This window comes from Zeus faber (genome assembly GCF_960531495.2).
Source record: "Zeus faber genome assembly, chromosome: 8".
Taxonomy (NCBI): domain Eukaryota; kingdom Metazoa; phylum Chordata; class Actinopteri; order Zeiformes; family Zeidae; genus Zeus; species Zeus faber.
The window spans coordinates 29,949,094-29,972,602 of NC_137195.1; the positions used below are offsets into that span (position 1 = coordinate 29,949,094).

Sequence of the window (23,509 nt, forward strand, 5' to 3'; positions counted from 1 at the left end):
GACGTAATGTAATGCATGCCCTGTTATTTCAACTGCATTATTTATTTTTCTTTTGTTTTCTCTTTCCTTAATCTGTAATTAAAGACATGCATCTCCTGTGGATATGAACAAGAGGTATTGGTTAAGTCCCTGGTTTAAGACAAGTAGAAATACAGGGGGCACTGTCCCCTTGTTGTCGCAGCAGAGGAGGACCGTAGCTTGAAGGGAAATCTAATGTTAGACTGCAAATTATCTACATACCTAATCGTTGAAGTAGTTTATCCATACTCAACAATGGAATTCAACAGTGGTGTTCCTGTGATCATGGTCCATTGAGTCCAGTCTTGCGAGCATGAACCATTCTCTCTCAAAAGCTTTTCAAGCGAGAAAAAAAGATCTCTTCATAAATTGGCATTTTGTGTTTTTGTTTCACATGATTTACACTGTGAAACATTTTACCAGCCCCCAACTTTAACTGTCAGTGGAGCCACTTCTGGCTGTCTCATGTGGCGAAATCCTTTCATAGGAACCTTGTATCTGTTCTTATTGTTTATGCTGAAAAATAGCTTTCAATCTGATCACAGAAATGACACAGGAATTCCGTAATTAGGTGGATTCCCCTTGAAAGGTGCAATCAGTAATTTGTGTTATACAAACTGCCCCAATATATCAACACAGCTTCTCATTCAAACTTGATTGTACACTTTATGCTATATGTTGCTAGATTTATCCATTTAAGATGTTAACACCTAAGTGTTACATAAGGTCACTTAGTCAAATCTCATTATTGATGCTTCCACCTGTGCTAAATCTACTGGAAAGCGGATTTTTACTTTTAGTAAGATGGCATTTGATCACCCAGTTAAAGCTGGAAAGAAGTGCACTTTTTACTTACGAGCAACAAATATGTAGCTGTGTTTCCTTTGGGCAGTTAACATTAGCCAAGTGTCCATATGACCCTTCTCTCTTGCTGTCGACACTATTTTACTGATTGCACCCTTTTTTAGGGCAGTTAATTAATCACTTCACCATCTATATAGGCTAGCTGTAGTTAACCCCACAGTAGATGTACTAAAAAGAATGGCCTGTCCTGATAGACAGTCTGCTCCCTGGTGACCTTATGACCCAACCACTGTTTCTCCTCTTGGCCCCCATTGTTTTTAATTCAAACTCCATCACTGTCATGGAGCATCATTTAAGCCCAGGCACTCAACTGGATGAACCAATAAATAACTCACTGCAAGTCCAGCTCATCTTATTTATCTTCAGGCTCATCTCTGAAGGGGATGTCCATTTCCTCCTTTTTTTGCAAACACACGCGCATGCACGCACGTACGCACACACACACACACACACACACACACACACACACACACACACACACACACACACACACACACACACACACACACACACACACACACACACACACACACACACACACACCCCGACCGACTGACCGACCGACCGACAAGGGTGTTCTTACATTCCAGGGCTTAACAGCCCCCCCAGTCTCTGAGTACTGATGACATGTCCTGGTTGTAGAGGAGAGAGGAGGCCTTTGCCCCTCTCATCCACGGGCTACAGTTTATTTGTAGAGCTGGTTGTAAAATGGGGAGGGCAGGAAGGGTGTAAGGGGGGGGGGTTGATTTGGGAGGCAGGGGATGGAGATAAGTGGCACTCGGTGGTAGCTCCACAGCCCTCTTACCCCTCTGCTCCTTACAAACACACTCTCACCCTGATGTTTGTGTGCTTTATTTTTTTTTCACTTGTAACAGGACGACCATGAGAGCGGCTCCAGCTCCACTAGCCGCAGTGCCTCAGACAGTGCCAAGGTCCAGGCCAAGCCCCGTCGCCTGCAGCAGGCAGCCCCCAGTGACCCAGACCTGCCCCCAGGTGAGTGATGGCCCTGGGGCCAGTGGGGCTACTCTGCCTCCCTGCTTTGGGTTTGGTGGGGAAGGGGGTTGGAGGGTGGGGATTGACCACCAGGGCAGGCAGGGCCTTGGTGGGGGAGGATTAGAGGAAGGGCAGGGTGAGAGACAGAGATTAGGGCATGTTTATACTAGTGAGTGGGGCGGCTTTTTATGATCTACCCTCTACCACGACTATACTCCCAAGTCCTATCATTTGACAGTGGGAACAAAATAGACTGCAGATTGAGGATTGCCACCCATGTCTCTCCAATTGGAATAGGACCTTTTTTTGTTATGTAAAAAATAATAATAATAATCAAGAGCTCTTTGAATTGACATATAGTGTTAATGCAACCAAAGTGGGAGGGGGTCATTCTTGGTGATAAATTGCTGACTGACAGCTCTTATCCGCAAGGCCACTTGACCACAGTCCAGTTACAGGGCCAAGGATTCCATGCCTGCAGTACTACGGCCCCTCATGTCCCCTCACAATGAGGAAGCTTGTTTAGTTGGGACTGGCCAACAGCACTTTTATAAATTCATTCATCAAGGGGTTTCGCCAATCGGCAATCTCTTACTTTTTCATGGTGTGATGGTAATTTTATTTTGCTACAAATATGTGTGTATAGAATGTTTAAAGATGGAAAGAACATATTTAGAGGGAAAGAGGAATGCAAGAACAGGAATGGAAATGAAAGGAGTCCAATCTTTTAGGAGCTGGTCACCCTGTGATCCAGGAGCCCCATTATGTAGGAGATGTATGAGCCCATTCTCCAGCCTGGCTCTGTGTATCTGGGGAGGATCCGTTTCCAAGCCTGACGTTATGAGATAATATCTCTCCCCAGCTGTTAAAGCAGGGCGCCTCACACCCCTGAGCCTCCCTCTTGGACTGCCTCCCAACACGCCCACTCCCAGGTGTAGGTGTGTGTGTGTGTGTGTGTGTGTGTGTGTGTGTGTGTGTGTGTGTGTGTGTGTGTGTGTGTGTGTGTGTGTGTGTGTGTGTGTGTGTGTGTGTGTGTGTGTGTGTGTGTGTGTGCGTGCGTGCGTGCGCGCATGTCGTGTGTTTTACAGATCTTGCGTATATTTAAGCGTGCGCACACATACCACTCTGCGACTGGACTTGGCTCCGATCCATTACAGCCAGTAAAGACAACTCTGGGGTCAGGGGGCCACTGCACCTCATTGACTGAAGGAAGTGGATGAATGCTGTAATCCCCTCGTTCCTAATGAAAAGTAAGGGGTTAAATGTTAGACGAGGTAAAACTAACCTGTTATGACTCAGAGAGAGGATGTTTTCCTTAAGAATGAGATACAGAACAAACCTGTCATGAGTCTTTAATGCAGTTAAAGGATATTTTCTAAATCTGAGCATACATTGCTAGCATTTGGTGGCAATGAGCCAATGCTGTTTGACCGACAATTACTCTTGTGTTATGGATAGTCCACTATTATGAATAGCCACTCTCCTACTAGCCTATCCCCATCATGTCCGATGAAACTATTTATGAGGAATCTGTTCAATAAAAAGAAAAGATGAAATACAAGTGACTGATTTCCAAAATCGGATTTATTTATCTATAATTTTGTTGAATTAGCAGCCTTCTCTCTGTTTCCAGCAGATTGGAACAATTTTGTCTTATTCTGGCCTTTTTATTTTTCCTTGTTTATGTTTACTCCATGCATGCTTACTCAAGTGCGAATTGAGTTCATTAGATCACAGCATTTCAGTCTCACCAGGCCACAGTCAGACTGTCTGTCTGTCTGTCTGTCTGTCTGTCTGTCTGTCTGTGTGTGTGTGTGTGTGTGTGTGTGTGTGTGTGTGTGTGTGTGTGTGTGTCTGTGTGTGTGTGTGTATGTGTGTGTGTGTGTGTGAGCGAGCATCAACGAGACCGGCATAGGGCTCGTGCCCGTCTCTCTCTTCTTAAGTACCCATGTTGATAAAAAAACCACCACGGCGCATCTGCTCCCCTCCCCTTCAAAACAAGCGAAACAAAACACGAGCGACACTAGAAAGCAGCCACCAGCAATTATGGAGTCATTTGGCCCCTAAGCTCTCACATGTTGAATGGATTTATCCTCCCCTGTTCTCCCTGTGGTGGAAAAAACTGGCAATGTTAATTCATATGGCATGGGATTAGTAGCCACACAGACCAAAAGACCAAGTGCTTCTACCTCAGAGCGATTCTGTGAGTGATTATGTTTACTGCTGCTTGTGGGGGACCGGTGGCCACTGTTTGAGAGAACTGCACTTCTTTGTTCCTCTGGCTTGCAGTTCAGGCCCTATTCCCAGTATTAGCACATGTAAACTCAAAGAGTTGTAGCTTTCTGGTGTGTAAAGGGGTATGCCATGGCTTTGATCTCATCTGCCTTCGTCTGGACTCGCCTGCCTGGACCAGTTGCCAAGTTTATTCAAATAGCCCCATTGTCATTCTGGTCTCTCTTGGCCTATGTTGCAATCTGCCTTAAGACACCACCCATTGGAACCCACACAGCCAATCGATGGGAAGACGCATCTCATCTCTCGATATTCCCGGAAATCTGTACCGGCAATTTCCCACCTCAAGACCTTGTAAAATTTCCTGGAAAACGCCAGTACGGCTGTGTTACGGTTGTGTTGTGAATGGAAGCAGTAACATTGCCGGGACAAGCATGTAAGGTAGGAGTGGAGTCAAATCTGAATACGGGCAAAGCACATAAAGCACATAAACATCCGAACCGTGGCGCGTGGCTGCGAAGACGAGAAACTGAAACAAGTCCGATCTCTATGGAGCCAGGTCTTTTTTTGTTTCTTAAAAATGCCACTCAGACCCTAGACATGTCTTTTAGTTAGCAATGGAGAAGGGCCCTTCATGGTGTATGTGTGGTGACATCAGGCACAAGCGCTTCGCCTGCCCGTACTAGCTGTGCTGGAAAGCGGAGCCGGAGAGAGAGTGTGGAGTGGAATGAGCGGACAGAGATTGGTAGAACGTGTGAAGAAAGTTCCTTCTCCGGAGGCAGAAATTGTAGGACATGTTGAAAATGGACACACTAATTTAATACATTGGGTTAGGATTATTGCGTCCGGGGCTTTGTCCCCTCTCCATCAGCAGAGGGAACAGAGTACGTTCCGGCGGAGCGGGGAGACGTGGAGGTGGAAAACAAAGCGCTGGTCTCTGAGAGCCAGAAAAAGAACAAAACCGATTCAGATTGAACGTCCGTGCCAACACAGATTGTGCAAACGATGCATCTACACTGGAACTGACTGTCCCATTTTCCACCTATTCCGGCATTTGTCATGGCATGTGTGCAAAAAGCTCCGTATAACCACAACATTCTGAGCCTATCGTGCTGTTTATAGTAATTGGATGGAGACAGTGATTGATACCAAGCAGTGTGTGGATTAAATTGTGCGCAATTGTAAGTTCCTCAAAAGTCCATTTAGTTTTTTTTATGCTGTACTACTGAAAGCACTATCAGATTTCAGTTCAGTTTTGCGCCATACACCATAGCAACCATTGATAAACAAAGCTTATTAAGATTGACACTTTTGAGCAACTTGCTAAAGACAATAATGGAGAGCAAAAGTAAGTAAACACTACTGAAGGGTGAAGTGAATAACATTGCTCATCTTGTTCCAATTGCACCTGTCAATGGGTGGGATGTATTATACAGAAAGTGAATAGTCAGTTCTTGAAGTTGATGTATTGGAAGCAGGAAAAATAGGCAAGCATAAGGATCTGAGCGACTTGGACAAAGGCCAAATTGTGATGACTAGACGACTGGGTCAGAGCATCTCCAAAACGACAGGTCTTGTGGGGTGTCCCCGGTATGCAGTTGTTAGTACCTACCAAAAATGGTCCAAGGAAGGACAACCAGTGAACCTGCAACTAGGTCATGGTGCCCAAGGCTCAGTGTTGCGCATGGGGAGCAAAGGCTAGCCCATCTCGTTGGTCCCGCAGAAAAGCTACTGTAACACAAATTGCTGAAAGAGTTAATGCTGGCTAAGGTGTCAGAACACACAGTGCATTGAAGTTTGCTGCGTATGGGGCTGCGTAGCCGCAGACACTTTGAGAGTGCCCATAGTGACCCCTGTCCACCGAACGAAAGCCCCTACAAATGTGCACGTGAGCATCAGAACAGGACCATGGAGCAATGGAGGAAGGCGGCCTGGTCTAATAAATCACATTTTCTTTTACATCATGTGGATGTCTGGGTGCATCGTTTCCCTGGAGAAGAGATGGCACCAGGATGCACTCTGGGAAGAAGGCAAGCCAACGGATGATGCTCTGGGCAATATTCTTCTCTGCTGGAAATCTTAAGTCTTGGCATTCATGTGGGTGTTACTTACCACAGATCTCAATCTGTCTCAATACCACCGATCGAGCATCTGTGGGATGTGCTGGAACAACAAGCCCAATCAATGGAGGACCCACCTCACAACTTCCAGGACTTAAAGGATCTGCTGCTAATGTCTTGGTGCCAGATACCACAGGACACCTTCAAAGGTCTTGTGAAGTCCATGTCTTGACGGGTTAGAACTGTTTTGGTGGCACGAGAGGGAACTACACAATGTTAGGCAGGTGGTTTTAATGTTGTGGTCGATTGGTATACAAAACACTTGTATTTCATAAAAGTTTTACTTTGACGTGGCAAATGTAAACTATATGAAGAAGCCAGACTGGCACTTTGAGTATGGCCTCTTTCAATCACACACATCACAACGCGGCGCTCACCCGCAACCCTGCACTTTAGACCCTGAACCAGACCTGCGTCTTCCAACAGGCGCGTCCCGCATGATAAGAAAACACTCTGCTATTAGCAGTAATAGGCCGAAGGGTCTCGTTCCTTCTCTCTCCGGCTTCGTCAGACTTGGCCAACAGCTAGAAACTGTAACACTCCCTATGAGCAGAAAAAGGGACCTTTATTGTAAACCCCTAATCTGCAATTAACTGGGATTCTGGAGCAGCAGGAAAAAGGAGTTGAAGAACAAGGCTATATCAGCAGTTTCAGTTCTGGCCAGCCACGTTTATTTATTTTCTTTTTTTCTTTTAATGTGACGAATAGCTCATGTTTGACCATCTGGAAAACCTGGACGTGGTATCCCTCCGCTCCTTGAAGACAAATAAAAAAGATCCTTAGGAGATGTAAATAGGGATTTATGGAATTCAGGGAGTTGTACTCCACGCTTGAAAGGCGCTGTTGTCCTACAGTAGCTATGCATTCCATTTTATTTAATAAGGACCTGGCTACATCTCCAGCCATAGTAATTTATTCATTTTGGAACAACACCACAGGATCAGCGTACAGTATATTTATTGTCCGATGGACTTGTCAATCTTTTTCTCAGCGGCTAATAACTGGTACAGCTAATAGCTGCTAATACTTTCCATATACAGCGGGAGCGAAAAAAAGGGGGGCGGGGGGGGGGGGTCTCAACACGGACAGTATAGTGTTTCTTTCCTGTATTGCACAGAAGAGAGTACTTGGCCTGGGCTGAGATCACATAAAGGAGTTGGTTTTTCCAGTCATTTTATGGTTGAACAGTTTTAAGTGGGCTCCTTCCCCCTGTGGGCTACAGCGCAGGTGCTGGCCGTGTCAATTGTTTACAGAAGTTCAGAGCAGCGGGCGATGGCTCGCCATGAGACAGGCGGGGGTGGGGGGGAGGGAGGGAGGGAGGGAGGGAGAGAGAGATAGAGAGAGAGCTGACACGGGCAAATTAGATCCAGATAGGCCAACAGCGGGGGGTAAAGCATCCATTTTACTACCCAGCCTGCAGGTGCGACGGCTCTGAACCACACACACACACTCTCTCTTACGTACACTCTCACGTGCCACACATGCAAGCGACGAACACACAGAGAGTTTATGAGTTTGACTATATATTATGTCATCTTCTTTCCGCTGCGCTGTTTAGTCGGGCAGCAAACTCTAGGAACTATTGGATGGATTGGATTATGCTAATGCAGAGCCAGATCCGTGCGGAGTGGCGGTGGCGCTCTAACCGATTCATATAAATACATCTCATCAACAGCGGCATTTACTCCTGCCTAATTACCTACTCTGTCATGGCCGGGCCCAGGCACATAGATGCAGGAAGACAAACATTTCCTTTGGAAAAATAAGGGAGAAGGCATTAAAGGCTTATATGTTTTAACTCTGAGTGAGGTGTGTGTAACAGTACATTGGGAGGGAATGAATAATGCCATTGGCACTGCGGTTTAGGAGGATTTATCACTGTATATTTTCATACTTTATGGTTGAAAAAACTCCCCCGTCTATAGTGTCTTCAGTTCCCTTTCGCTTTGCTGAGTAATGACCTTACCATGTATGTTTCCTCCTCCTATATATATATATATATATATATATATATATATATATATATATATAAATTTATTTTTTCTTTTTTTTTTTTCCGAAAAGCTTCTGTTTCTGGGAGTCAATGAGACCATTAGGAGGCACCAGTAACACTGTGGGATGGCTCACCCGGCCCACTTTTTTAACACCAACCCTAATCTTGTTGCGTTTTTATTAAATTATTTTACTCTCGCTCCATCACTACACACACACACACACACACACACACACACACACACACAGACACACAAACACACGCACACACTCACACACATTTATCACTAATTGTTATCCTGTTTTTAAATGTTTAGGTTGGACAAATGCTGCTTTCAACACATATAGGTCATGTCATCACACCACGTTCCCTCATTTGCCACCGGCTTGCCAGGAAAGATCATGCATTCCGAATTCCCCGGCATTCTTGAGGCCAAAGTATCAGTGTTGCTGACCGTATATCACTCTCTAAGGCCTTGTAAATATTCAGAAAGGTGTGTGTGTGTGTGTGTGTGTGTGTGTGTGTGTTTTACAGATCTTGCGTATATTTAAGAGCGCAAGCAGGCTCCTGAGTGGTTCTGGGAGGGGGGTTGTGTTTGAGCAGTGTGCAAATAGTTTGGGGTTAAACAGGACTCCACATCTGAAAGCAGAGAAGAACCGCTTCGGAGATCCATAAAACAGCGGCCAAGATTTGTAGTGGTGTTGAGACAGGGTTAGGAGGCAAAAAATGTTTTCTTACAGATATTGAGCTCCCTTTTTTTCTTCTCTGGTCAGGTCCAAGGAGTAGACCATGGTGAAAAAATAACATGTCAGGGCCTCTGCTTATTTACAAGCCCAATAGGATGGCAGAGGTCAGGCTTTCAGGGAATAGAACTCCAGATTTTCTTTCTTTTTTTCTTTACTGTGTATCAGCACATAATTACTGTGTGGCTAATATATGTCCTTCTCTCCCCTCAGTGAGTGGGGACTTAAACTTAACAATTTTATTATGCGCTGTGTGAATATTCCTATTTTTATTCCATACCATTTCATTTATTTTCTGGGTGTGATATCTGCAACGCAGGCTACGTGCAGAGCCTGATCCGCCGCGTGGCGAACAACGTCAACGTTGTGGTGAACAACCTGATTCTGAAGTACGTGGAGGACGACATTGTGCTATCGGTCAACATCACCTCAGCCGAGTGCTACACAGTGGATGACATTTGGGACAGAGCCTTCATGGACATCACCGGTGAGCGACTAATGATTGATCGCAAAGTTCAAGTGGCAAGCCCCCTACGCACCCAGGACATTGTGAAACTGTGTTTATAGGTTTGTTGGTTCGATCCTGTGCCAAGCTGATATATTTTAGACCGCTGTTTGAATTCAGGAAGAGTCGACAGAGAAGATAATTTTATTTTTATTGGACAAGCTGGAACAAGTAAACTGAACAGTCAGCAGTTTTTATTACTATGTCATTGTTTACGTTATTGGTATCCTCTATCACTGATGAGGCTTTGACATAGGACACGATGTGCACCAAACAAAGTGCGCTACACCAAGCGGTGAGCACAGCACAGGGCACACACCGTCCTTTGTGAAAGCCTCTTTAAACCCTGAGGTTAATTGGCTGCATAGTGACAAATGATTATTTTTTTTCACGCTATGGCTACTTTGCAGAAATTACTTTTCATCATCGTCCTTTGTTGTCATTACTGATAGAGGTGATGAATAACTTAGTTACAAGTGAATAAGTTATAAGTCGATAACTGTGAAGCATACACACACAAAGACACACAACAGTTATTTGAAGCTGTTGTAAATGCCCCACTTACATATGAGAGCCCTGGGGTCTGCACAGTGTCATCCCTGCTCGCTCCCTGTGTTTGAAGGAGGCTCAGAGATAATGGGGATTTACTGCCAAGGCCTCCGTGGGGGGGGGGTGTGTGTGTGTGCGTGCGTGCGTGCGTGCGTGCGTGCGTGCAAATGTTCTTGCATGTCTTTTGTATGATTTAACACATGTTCCATCCCGCCACCCGCAAAAGCTCCGGAGTTGGTCTTGAGGAAGGTGATCAACTTTGCCGACTGCACAGTGTGCCTGGACAAGCGGAACGGCAGCGGGAAGATCGAGTTCTACCAGGATCCGCTACTCTACAAGTGCTCCTTCAGAACCCGCCTCCACTTCACCTATGACAGCATCAACTCCAAGATCCCAGCTGTCATCAAGGTGAGGGCTCCCTTGGAGATGCAGGAAATGTGGCGAACCAGCAGTTGCTGTTTAATTGAGGTGATTGTGGGGAATTCTAAGGATCAGGTCACATGTTGCAAAAAACAGCCATTCAATGTATTTCCTGCAATATATGCTGTTTCCATTGCTGGTGGTGGGGTCTGCCTTTTCTAGCAAGAATGCAAATGGGGAGGGGGGGATGTTGCAGTTCTAGGCCAGGTAGATGGTTCTGATACTCATGAGGCGTTTTCGCACCAAACAGTTCTGGGGAATCCCCGAGGGGAACTAGGAGCTGGGGAGGTCCCCCGAGAACTAGGTACAGCTTTTTTTGTGGCTGCGTTCGGACTGCACTGGAACTCTGAAGTGACGTAAGCCATCAGGGTTTCAGCATGAGTTCCATGTTGTATTTATTCCATAACTTTCGCTTATTTCACATTATCAGTCGACTTAAATCTGTTTCTGAACAAATTTGAGGTGAGAAATAAGTAGTCCAGTTGCTGGATCTTAACTCATATTAGATCGACAAGACGTAATTCAAAAGTAAGTTCCGACTTTAGTAAGGCACATGCTCTCATCGGGACAGCGCACAGGATTACGGGGCGCACGTTAATTCATTCAATTAACGTCAGAAAATTAAAAAATATATTACATACACATACAAAATAAAAACATCTACAATAAAAATACCACTTTTATTGTTTTTTATCTTTATTGTTTTTTTTTTTTTATTACCACTGATTGTAAGTAGGCTGGTCCCCAACCAGAGTGACGCGACTCGACCAGGCAGACTGTCCTCAGTTGAAGTTCAAGAGATAATTTGTCATATACAGTACATATACATACAGTCATACATATATGCAGTGAAATGTCATGTGTGCTGGGGGTGATGGACTGTGGACTGACGTCTGGACCTATCACTGTGCATCACTGAAGGTTAGTCTTTTGCCGGTTAGTCCCTGCCTGGAGTAGGAGCTAAAAAAGCTCCTCAAACGGAGTTCTTATAGTTCGTCCAGTTCGGCCATAAAATAAGAGAGGATTCCTTCAAAACGTTCTTAGAACTATGAAAAGGTTTCTGTGGTGTGAAAATGCCTTTTGTGTTTTGGTCTTCACAACCCACAAGACAAAGAATATAGAAAAAGCCAAACCACTTACTGATAAGACCAGTTATTCTTTTTAAATGTTTTATCAAAGCTCACTTTCTCTTGGATCTTGTTAAAATAACTCCCTCTCAATACTGTTATTGCTTATCTATTTAGATCCAGACCTTGCTCTGACCATTATACTCAGAGTAAACTGTTTGTACCCTGAGTAAACTACTTGCTCCTAATAAATATTGTTTGAAATGGAACGCCAAGTAAAAAAAGAGAATCCAGGAGAATTTTTACTGCTTCTTCTATTCTAATAAATGAACTTCCCCCCTCCTCCACACACACACACACAGATCCAGACCATGGTTGAGAGCCTCAAGTTGTCCATCACTGACCAGCAGCTGCCCATGTTCATCCGAATCTTAGAGCTGGTCATTGCTCTGTACTATGGAGAGATCGGGGGACACCGGGACTGCGAGGGCGAGGAAGGCGTTGGCAACATCAGGGAAACCGTTACAGCCCTGCCTGGTGAGTGGGGGTGGGGAGGATGTTTCTTAGAGAAGACCTTAAAGGACAATACAGGTTTAGCTCATTTACTAGTTGGCACACATTTCACACATTTCACATTACCCGTGAGCGCTTCCCCAATGATAGCTGATGTTTTTAGATTCTTAACATAGTGTCTATTTTCACGTTTTCGAGATTTAATGATGTGATATCTGTTGCAGCAGCAGAAAACAGTGTAGTCAAGAAAGAGGTTAAATTAAAATTAGTTAAGAAATAACACATACGCACAATATATATCAATGTATACAGTTAACTAGTGAGCCCAATATGGCCAAGTAGCAGTTAGTCTTATAATCATCTCCTCGTCCCGCTGACAACTACAGTTAGAAATTTCTTTCCCTAAAATGCAAAACATGGCAATGAATATTGCCATGTTTTGCATTTGTTTACGCAATGGCGCTTCCACATTATTAAATGGAATGTACAAATACAAATTATGCCTGAATTAAGTACTTTTGACATGTGTTATTAATTACTATTACATAGTAACTTACTGTTAATTACTATTACGTTACAATTTTCCATAAAAATTAATACTGAAACAATTTTCAAAATAAAGAAAATAACATTTTTGAGCGATCATCAGGGAAATGGTCAGTAATGTAAAATGTGTGTGCTAAGTCGTAAATGGTGTAAAACGAACAGAACATTGAATCAAACACAATTCTGTCTCTTATCTGTAAGCCTGGAAGGCAGGGGAGCCTCTTTTAAACGCTTTCTCTCACACACGTCTGGGCAACACACACACACACACACACACACACACACACACACACACACACACACACACACACACACACACACACCCCCCTCCGTCATCATCCCCTCTCCTTGCCTGCTCTGTCGATTTACTTCCAGCATAACAAGATCTGGGGAAGGGTGTCTCGGGTTCCAAGACACCCCAATCCCCCGCCGCCGCCATCCCCACCTGTATATTTTCGTGATGGGATACCGATTCATTCTCAGAGGCTCCACATAGCAGTAGCATGACACCGACTCTTACATCTGGCATTGGACAGGGGAAGCGGAGGCCGTGCCAACTCGCAGTAAAGTTCCAGACCCAACAGAAAGGCAGGCAGAGAAGGGGGTGGGTGGGTGTGGGGAGGTGCCTGCCCCCCACCCCCACTTCAAGAATCCATTCCTGGTGCTACAGAGGCAAATTATGCCCAGCGAGGCCCGCGACTTTAATCCAATTCTCTGACTGGGACAAAGACAAGTAGATGGCGTAAATAGTAAATTTGGAAAATAGCTTTTAAAGAAATGGAAGAGCGCGTGCGGGCGTGCATGCGTGTACCTGAGGAGTGAAATATAGTGTGGTAGAGGGGGAGGTGGGCGGTGGGATGTTACTCGAAGGGGTTGTAAAATTAGGGCTATTCAGAGTACAGGAGACTGTACTTTGCCTAGTCTCTTCACCTTCGCATTGTACACCTGAGCATCATGTGTGTCACCTTATGTGTGCGCGTGTGTGTGTGTGTGTGTGTGTGTGTGTGTGTGTGTGTGTGTGTGTGTGTGTGTGTGTGTGTGTGTGTGTGTGTGTGTGTGTGTGTGTGTGTGTGTGTGTGTGTGTGTGTGTGGGCCAGGGGAGGTGGTGGGGGTCGAGCTTTTTAAGTTGTCAGGCTTGGTCACATTTGGCTTTTAATATTATGCTTATGAGTAATTTATTTATTTTGTTCTCATTCAATATAAGTCAGTTGATTTGGCGTGGTAGCAGCATTATAGATTATTTATTGTGGGGGTGTTGCTCAAAGAGCTAAAGTGTATGTATTATTAGAAGGTTGCAGTTTGAATCTCAAAGTCATTGGTATGTGATGACGGCGTCATTGCATTCATCTTATTTGCCGTCGGCTGCTGGTGTTCCCCTTTGTGTACCGACCTATGCAGTGCATGCGTTTATGTACGTCCATACGTGTGTGTGTGTCTTTTTATTCTTTCTGTGCGCCGCTTTTAGTAACTGACTCCACTGGAACAGTATGAAGGCTTATGTGTTTGACTTGAAGTGTGTGTGTGTGCGTGCGTGCGTGCGCGTGAGCTCAGAGTTATGGATTCAGTGTGGATCTGCACACTCAGGCCACATTAAAAGGCAACATTTTATTGAAGAAAATTCGTACCACTCCATTTTCAAAGGGTGTATTAGCCCCCTTCCCATGCATGTTTTGTTGTTACCGAACTGGGGAGGAAAAAAAAAGTAATTTGTTTACGGGCCTGTGAATAACTGCCCACTGCAGTTGCGTTGTTTGAGCCGATGTCTCAGTTAATGAACAGCGCCAAGGCACTCACCGGTGGACATCTTACACACACACGCACACACACACACACACACACACACACACACACACACACACACACACACACACACACACACACACACCTACAGGCGGTCCCATCACACACCACCACACCTGCTTCGAGTGCACCCCAGCACCCTCCTGGTTGCATTCCTCTCCTTTCCTCCCTCATTTGCTGCCATAATTATGACAGGAAGAGGCCACGTGACCAGTTGTAGTTCCAGTTTTCCTGGACCTTATTCACTGTTTTTCAATACATGTTTCACAGTTCATGTTTTTGTGTAAATGTTGTTTGTTTCTATGTTTATTTGTCTCACCCGTGGTGATTCTCCCCCTCTTGGAGTAGTGATCAGTTGTTTATAGACCCAAACATGATAAATAGTTCTCCAAAAAGGGGGGTTGGTGGTGGCTCTCCATAACCAAAAACTGTGCTCTTGTCATTCTACAGGTCATCCACAGGACAGAGTTATTGCAGCAGTTGTTGATGATTTAAGAATTAATAAAAGAGTTGCATTGCAGGTTGAGAACTTGAACTCCACTTGCAGACTAACTCTGTCCTGGATGTAATGGCATACAAATACTCTGTGTTGTATGCCCAGCATGCTAACAGCACAGGTTAAAAAAAAAACAAAAAAAACCCAAAAGAACAGTGCCAAGGCGTCAAACAGCCGAAGGAACCGACTGGTCAGGATCAGACCCCCACCAGTCAGCTTGCCTCCTCTTGAAACTTGAAGAAGTCTGCAAAGCAATGTAGAACATTTCAGCGGTCGGGAACACAGAGGACTCGAACATGCTTGAGCAGACTGGCTGGTCACGGTGGAGATGAACTAGGAGCTGATGGCCCATGACTACTGAAGTGTGGCAGGGTGCACGTCTTTGTGTGTCTTTGTGTGAAGGGGCGCATGTGTCTGTGTGCGCATTGATTCTTTGAATGAGACCATCTGTGTGCTTGCATGTGATCCACAATATATACTTTTCTATCGACCTATTACAAACCTAATATGTTCCCCTCAGGCCACATAGCCCTGTAATGTGACAGAACTGTTCAATTTGACCATCATTCTACATTGTTTTAATATCAGTGTTGATTGGAAGGGGCCAGCGAGTTCATGTGTCAGGGGTGAATGTTGTGGATGACGCGAGTTTTACCATTCCATTCCTCTGTCGCCCCTATGGCAAGTTCTGTCCGTTTGTGTCCATATCTTTCCCATCAGTAGGGCATTGGTTTCTTGCCTTGTGGGCGATATGCGACCAGAGTAGATGGAATTATTTTGTGAAGTGTGTCTATGTGTGTATATAGGCAGTGCATGTACAGTATGCCTGCTCGTTGTAAGTGAACATGGATCACGGGTTGCCCCTCAGCCCTACAGAGTAGGTTTTCGCTCCGGGGGTCAGGTGGCCAGCCCACCTCCTCTCTAAACATGGAGGGACATCTACTGGCCTGATATGGCAATGAATCAGTCTCTCTCTCCCTCCCTCCCTCCCTCGCGCAGTGAGCAAGCTGGGGTTCCCAGTAATTTTTTTATTTTTTTAAATGACTTAATCAGCCTTACTGAAAGACCACTACATAGTTTAGGTAGGGTGCATTTATTGGTATAATGGTAAAGCAAAGGGGGATAGTTTTCACACCTAACAGTTAAACTCCTCACGGTAGGTAAGGTAAGGTAACAATGGAGTCTGGGGGGCGGGCAGTCCCAGGATCTGGGAATGTCTTTTTTTTTTTTTTTTTTTCACGCCACTCGTTTACTCGGGATTAACACTTCAAAGTCGCCCCCCCCCGATAAGCCGGGGCAGTTGTGATCGCTCAATTTGTGATTACTCTTTATTTTGATCGTCTTTCAAACTCTGGAGCTTTGGACTTGTCAGACGGGCGGCGAGACACGAAGCGGCTTAACGTGTCAAACCCAACGCCTCAAAGCCTTCCAGGAGATAGGAGAAAAACAACTGAAAAGGGGGAAAAATTAACAAACTGGAAGATAGAAGGAACAATCACATACACAGACACCCAAAAAAGCCATAACTTGGGATTTACAACTGCCAATTTGCAAAGTGGAAGATTTAATTAAAAATATGTCATAATTTTCACCGCCTAGGCCTCTGGGATTCCACAGCCGTGACCTCACGGGTGATCTTGTTTTCTCGTGGAGGACACAGGGCCGAGAGGAATGGGATTACACATTCTTGTCCATTGACATCAGCAGCCGCCGCAATTCTTTGCCTGCGCACATGGAAACGGACACGATGGGCTTGAGTTCATAGGTCAGGAACAAGGACGCGGGCGGGGTGTCGTCGTGGTGGGTCGGTTGACAGACCATGTGACACCACACCCCCGCTCCCCCCTGAATTAGGTCCAATATGTAGAGTGCAATTAATCACAGTCACAATTGAAACAATCCAGTACTTCCCATTTAGTAAAACACATGGGCTTCAATTCCTTATATTTGCCAAGACCCCCAGCCCTCTATTAACTAGCCTTCAACCTGTGCCATTTCCCATGCTGTCAAGCATCTGAATTGACCCCCCCACGCCCCCATCCGGAGACCTGTCATTCTTTCACTTCCCCCTGGGCTGTTCTGACTGTCAGCGGCCGCCAGCCACTCCTAGCTCAAATCCAAATCCATGGAAGGCCTTTTCGGTTGTGCACCAGTTCCCTCTTTGACCCCGACTGCGGTTTGATGAGCTCAAGGCCCAGCCTCCTTCTCGGTCTCCTGACCTGTGAACAATTTATCCCAGCCTTTTTTCCAATCCCCCGCCTCGGCCACCCTCTGCCAGGTTGCAGTTGCAGACTGCGGCTGCTCTACTTCTGGCCTTGTGGCCTCGGTGTCCAGCTGCGGCAGCCCTGACACCCAGTGACTCTCTGAGCCTGGACAAGGCTCTCCTCTTGTCAGGATGTTGGCTGACAGGAGCTGCGGCCTCTCTGGCCCTCAGTGGAATGGACTTCCTCTCACACGAATGCATACACACACTGCAAGCACACACACTATTCGCACAGACCTACTCACACTCGTGCATTCTGCCACCCAGAGGCACATGTGTACACAAAGCTCACACATTGCTCACACACCTGCGTTCTCAGAGTGTTGGCAGGAGCTACTGTGAAAGTGCCTTGGACTACAGTGTTTTGTGTGTTCAGTTGACAGCTGAAACAACTTGCTTCTATTAAATCTGCCTGAAGGCACGGGCAAATTAATATAGTGTGCTGCGATGGGGCAAAAAAAACCCAAAAATCCAACTGACATGCATAATCAAAGGAGTGTTCTGTTTCTCCGACCAATTTGTTCCCAGAAACTGATGGATTAACAGAGCAACGTTGGGTTTTTTTTTGTTTTGTTTTCTCCCGAATATATTTTTTTCAAGGTTGAAATAAACTTCAAACAAACACTGCTCCGAAACCCAGTGTTTTCCTGCTTCATAACTACTTGCAATTGGATTTAACACAGTGCGAAAAAATCTTGGCAGAATATTCATTTTCATCATTTTAATTGGTGTAGTCCAATATGGCCTCTGTATACCTTAAAACAGTAATTTGAATTTGGAATTATGAGGCCAACTTTAATGTACTTTTAGATGCTGTGTTCATGCTTTCTTTTAAACTCCCCTAAACACTACTTATAACTCTGGACCTGCCAATCCCTACTCTTGGCATTAACGTTTGCATAATCATTCCCTGTTGCATGTTAATAATTCCCACTGCTCTATTCTACTCAAGGAATGGATATGGACATGGAAAGCCAGGGGCTGGCTGGCCAGTACCCTAGCCCAGAGCTGTACATGCAGCCTGGGGCAGCGGAGGACCAGGTGGATGAGGGCTGGATGTCCTGGGCGTGGTCTTTTGTTCCAGCCATTGTTGGCACAGAGGAAGATGAGTGCGAGGAAGGCCACTACCACCAGAGAGAGGAAGGGGGCAGCTCAAACCTCCTGCAACACACGTCGAAAGACCCCATCGTTTCAATAGGTTTCTACTGCACCAAGGCCTCCATTACCTTTAAGGTAATGCAACCCAGTGTCCTAAATATTTATATGTTTATATTAAGGAAAGCTTTACTTATTTAATACCAAATGTATTCATCTTTTTTTTTCTTCCCCTTTTTGTAAATGGACTCCTTACTTCCAGATGAATTCCGGGAAGGTTCCCCAGACAACCGTAAATAGATAGTCTAGTATGAATGTAGAAATCAGAGTTTTAGTATCTGTAACAACCCGCTTATATAAATGCTCGGGTGTGTACAAAACTTGGTTTATATGCTTTTTTTTTTTCCTGGCGGTCCCTCCCGTCCCGATCTTTCATGGTGGTTAATGTTGAACTCGATCCTGATCCCCAGGAAGTCTTGCCCGGCCACCTCCCGCCTCCATGTGTGGTATTGGGGAGAAGGGTATACGTAGCCGCTAATTGCCGTCTCGGGTCACGTTAATGTTTTAGACATTATACATGGTATGACGACTATTTAGAAACCTATCCCAAAACCGTAATCCCGCCCAACTTACTCAGAATTGTTGGAATTCATCTGCCTTTCCCCTGAGATTCATGATCCTTAGGTCGTGTCTGTCTGTGTCTGTGTCTTTGTGTGTGTGTGTGTGTGTGTGTGTGTGTGTGTGTGTGTGTGTGTGTGTGTGTGTGTGTGTGTGTGTGTGTGTGTGTGTGCGCGCGCAAATGAGTTTGTGTGTGTGTCTGTGTGTGTCTGTTTTCCAATGCCCGGTGCACTCCTAATAATGTTTAAATTGTTCCTGTAGTGTTTGAGTTCTTTTAATCAATTAATTGCCTCTTGTCCAGAGTAATTGCAGACAGATGAGAGGGATGGAGTTTTAAACGTTCTCCCATCACTTATGCGCGGAAGCATTTAGTTTGGGGAGGGTGGGTTGGGGGTTCTTGCTCTTTGAAGAGCCACTGCGTGAACCGGAGTTTGACATGCATGTGAAATCAGGGAGGTATTTTAGGATCCCGATGCATTACACCCCACATCTGTTTGATCAGAAAAGTTGGCCGTACGCTTTTAATGACTTCTGCAAACATTGTGCGTGGTTTGAACATCGAACCTTGCTCACTTTCCATCATGCATGTACACCTGCCAAGCTATCATTGACAGCCCAATTAGTTTTTGGAACGCTGTTGCAGTTACAGGTTTTCCATCAGATTCTTTCCACAGCGTTGCTATTCTGAGATGTACACATAGCACTTAGTACTTGGGTGTCCCTATCCGGCATTTATTACATTTCCAAGATATCTTGTAAAAATATATATTCATTTTAATTCTAATTCTTCCAAAATAGATTGAGAACAGAAAAAAGGAGTGGTGCCAGCTAGCTGTATGGCCGTAGCACCTTCTTTTTGCGTTGTTGGACAGATAATGTGTTTTGCAGTCAGTGCTCCACTTTTCTGGGGTCTTCTTTTAAGTGGCTGGGTGCAGTTGGCAGAGTGCAATCGCCACAGGCTTTGCAGAGTGTGGTGGCCATGTTGGTGGCCATATTGTCATCTGGACAAACCATCAGACACAGCCTGATTGCTGGATGGAAGTTTCTTCAAAAGCAACACCTGCATCTCCACCGACTAGGCGACTACTCTTTTGTCAGCGGGGTTTCACGCCACCAAGTGGGACGCCGCCCATATGTGATTAAATCATCAAAATGTAGGTTGGGGGCAGGGTAAGAGAGGCCGCTCCATCAGGATGGGATAATAAGGTGCAGCTGCATTGCACCCTGCACCTGCGTTGCGTCCCGCACCTGCTTCCTGTGTTCAGAGTTCAATTGATTGAGGCTTCGAAGTTCTGATCTGCACCCTAGATTCCTAGACAAAGTCAGGGCCAAGCCATACCATCTCCCTCATCAGGAAAAAAAATAATTAAAATTAAATCATATCTTCTGATGTTATTTTCATCCTACATTCCGTTCCAGCTACAAATGCTATCTGATTCTGCCACTCTATTGCAGCTGACAGAGACCCAGTCGGAGAGCAGCTACTACAGTCCTCAGAAGGTGAAGTCCAGAGAGGTCCTGTGCCTGGAGAATGAGGGAATCACTATTGAGGTATAGGAAAGAAGCTCCAAAGCTGCTAACTACACATCTCTGTACACATGCTCTTTGTTAGTTTGGTTCGTTTTGATTAAACTAGTATACCTCACATGCTAACAATTGCAATGGGAAAATCATAATGATAATTCTAATAATTTAAATTTACATGGCTTAAGATACCACCACTAACCGTCCCAGCGAGGAGCCCCTGCTGCATTTACACCAGTCTTTGTAGCTTTGCCTGCTTTATATTAAAAACGAATATGGAAGACATTTTATTTATTTAATTTTATTTTTTTACAAAAAGCCCTCATATCTTTGTCAAATCAATCATTTCACCTGAGAATACCACTTTCACTGCGAGTTTACCGGGGTCTACAATAACGCCACCTCAGATCACTAATCCCTGGCCACCAGTGAACATGGTGGAACCTAGTGCCGGCAGCCTGAGCTTATTTCCTTACTTATACATACACTATATGTATAAGTATTATTATTATTTTAATTTCTTATACCATATTCTCTGATTACCTGGGCAGGGTTGGAAAGGGATTTTCTGCTCTTAAGCATTTTGCCAGATGTGAGAATTCTGAGAGATTTCCAATTTCTATAATTTATGCTTAGAGAGAGAGAGAGAGAGAGAGAGAGAGAGAGAGAGAGAGAGAGAGAGGGAGAGAGAGAGAGAGAGAGAGAGCGCGCGCGCGCTGGAGGGGGAGTCAGAGTTTGAACTGGGACCAAAAGCAGGAGCGGGTGGAAGATGTGAGGGGGCGGGGGTGGTGGTGGTGCTAGTAAAACTCGGGGAAAACTGGGCCTTGTAATTATTGTGTGGTGAAACGTTAAGTTTTATTGGGTCGCTCTCTCCGTTTGGTTGTCTGCCGGTCGAGGCAAAAGCAGGCAAGTTAAAGAGGAACCGCACCTAGTTGGCGATTTCAGGGGTTGTTACACTGCTACTGTGCACACACACTTAGTGAGAGAGGGGTGAAGTGGAAGTTGTCTGACCCCTGGTCCTTTTTTTCTTTTTACCACAGTGAACAGTCAATTACATAAAACCACCAACACCGCAAAGCAGCCCAGCCTCTTAAACCAACCTAAAGTCACGGTTGTGAACCTTTGTTTGCAATAAGTTACTGATATATTGAGTCTTAACCCATCAAATCTTTTATTATTTTTCACTATTTATCTTTTTATTTGGGTCCAATTCCATTTCTGTGAATTATGCTGACACAGTTTCACCAGCGGCTTGTTGACGGAATCAAAGCCATGTTGCACTCTGGCTGTTCTGGACAGCTCTGTCACCCCGGCACTGCACTTAAGTTGGAAGATTTAAGTTGAATCTCGTGGGAGATGAACAACATTTTAAAATTGTAATAGATATTCAAACCTCTGAATTTTCAGAAGAAATATTTGAATTTTTGGCCAATGACAGCCCTAGGGCGCACACACACACACACACCAATTCCCTCCTTGTGTTTCACATGATATATGACGATGATTAAGGAAATAAAGCAAAAAACGGTCCGCATAATAGCAAGTCACGCTGGTGCTCCTAGTTATAACATTTATTAGAACTTTCTCCAAAAATGGTTGCAGTCTGGAGCTCCGTATTTAAAAACAACAAAAACAAACGAACAAAAAAAACTGAAAACGGCTGAAGAGAAACAAATGTATGAGTCTGCTCCAATATCATTAGTCCGGGCATTATTAATACCTTAAACCTGAGTGAATGAATGTGCCTCTCATGGTAATCGACAAAGCCTTTCGTTTCCTTACCTCCGCCACTAAGGAACAGAGACCCCAAAGGAAATTCTGTTCTCCTCTGAGAGCTTCTAAATCTCTTACTGCTGTGGTTTTAGCTCACCACTTCCTGTCTCCCATCTCTTTTCCTCTCTCTCACTCAAACTCTTTTTTTCTTTTCACGCAGGTGCTGATGATGGGGGAGCCCTTCTTCGACTGTCAGATCGGCTTCGTGGGCTGCCGGGCACTCTGCCTGAGAGGCATCATGGGAGTGCGGGACTTTGAAGAGAACATGAACCGACGTGAGGAGGTAGAGGCAGACTAAAATCCTCCAGCAGAAGTTGAAAGGAGGGAGATTAAAATTGAGTTGTAACCCCCCCCCCCCCCCCCCCCCAGAAAAGAGAGATCACTTTCACCTAACACACCCACCCTCCTCCTCCTTCTGTGACATCGAAAGCCCCAGCGCCGGGCGGAGATGTGGTTGGGTTTTGTTTATGGAACAGTGCGCTCCAACTGCCTTTTGCAATTCGATGTAATGTTCTGCGCGAGCCGCATGCCCGATTCTGAAAGCACTGTGTCGACAGCGGTCTCACCAGCAGCCCACGCACAACCCCGACGCTCAGTGGAAGCCAATCCATTTAATCTGCTGCATGTTTGAATAATGTAATATTATATCGCAGAGTTAATGTCAACTTGATTACGTTTGCACTCGCGGCCGATGACGGTAGTGATCGAGAAATTGGAGCGCTCCGTGTAGCACTCGTTAACAAATAAAGTGTGCCAACAGCACTCAGCATATTGTGACTCAGCCCATTTCATAATCTGTAGCAAAATTGAAAAGTGACATGGTGTGCGTATAAGTATTTTTTTTTTTACGTTTTTTTTTTTCCTCTCTCTCCCTTTTGTCTACATCTCTGTTTTCCCAGGATGCCGTTTTTTTCAGCTGCGGCGAGTCCCTCAGCGGTAAGGGGATGACCTACCTGACCAATTCCCTGTTCGACTACCGCAGTCCGGAGAACAACGGCGTCCGGGCCGAGTTCATCCTGGAAGCCACCAATCACAAGGTTGTCACCGCTGCACCTAAACCAAATACCGTCCGTTGAAAATGTCTCTCTCTTATTTACTGTCTGTAAATAAATTGACCTAAACTAAAAGTAACAAGTCTTCATTTAAGAGTGATTTTAATAGTCTACAATAGTTTAAGAATAATATACACTAGGGGTGTAAGGATACACCGATACAAATCGCAAACCAGTTTTAACGTTACAGATGCCACAACATCGATACACGGACCTGTGGATTGATCTGAATGTACCATGAGCCGGTCGATGGCCGATTCTAAAGTGACTAAAGCTTTGTTTCTAATTCTACTTCAGTATAAACTAAGCTGCTGCGGATGACTCA

At 45.0% G+C, this 23,509-nt stretch overlaps 1 protein-coding gene across 1 annotated transcript in view; it reads left to right on the forward strand.

The window, feature by feature from the left end:
* vps13b (vacuolar protein sorting 13 homolog B) overlaps positions 1-23,509 on the forward strand; it is a 410,620-nt gene that overhangs the window by 26,853 nt on the left and 360,258 nt on the right. Inside the window, exons 4-11 of the mRNA XM_080006210.1 lie at positions 1,758-1,875; positions 9,283-9,450; positions 10,244-10,425; positions 11,867-12,041; positions 18,075-18,355; positions 20,291-20,386; positions 22,293-22,415; positions 23,032-23,169. Coding sequence (XP_079862336.1) covers positions 1,758-1,875; positions 9,283-9,450; positions 10,244-10,425; positions 11,867-12,041; positions 18,075-18,355; positions 20,291-20,386; positions 22,293-22,415; positions 23,032-23,169 — 1,281 coding nt within the window. The remainder of the gene's footprint in view (positions 1-1,757; positions 1,876-9,282; positions 9,451-10,243; positions 10,426-11,866; positions 12,042-18,074; positions 18,356-20,290; positions 20,387-22,292; positions 22,416-23,031; positions 23,170-23,509) is intronic.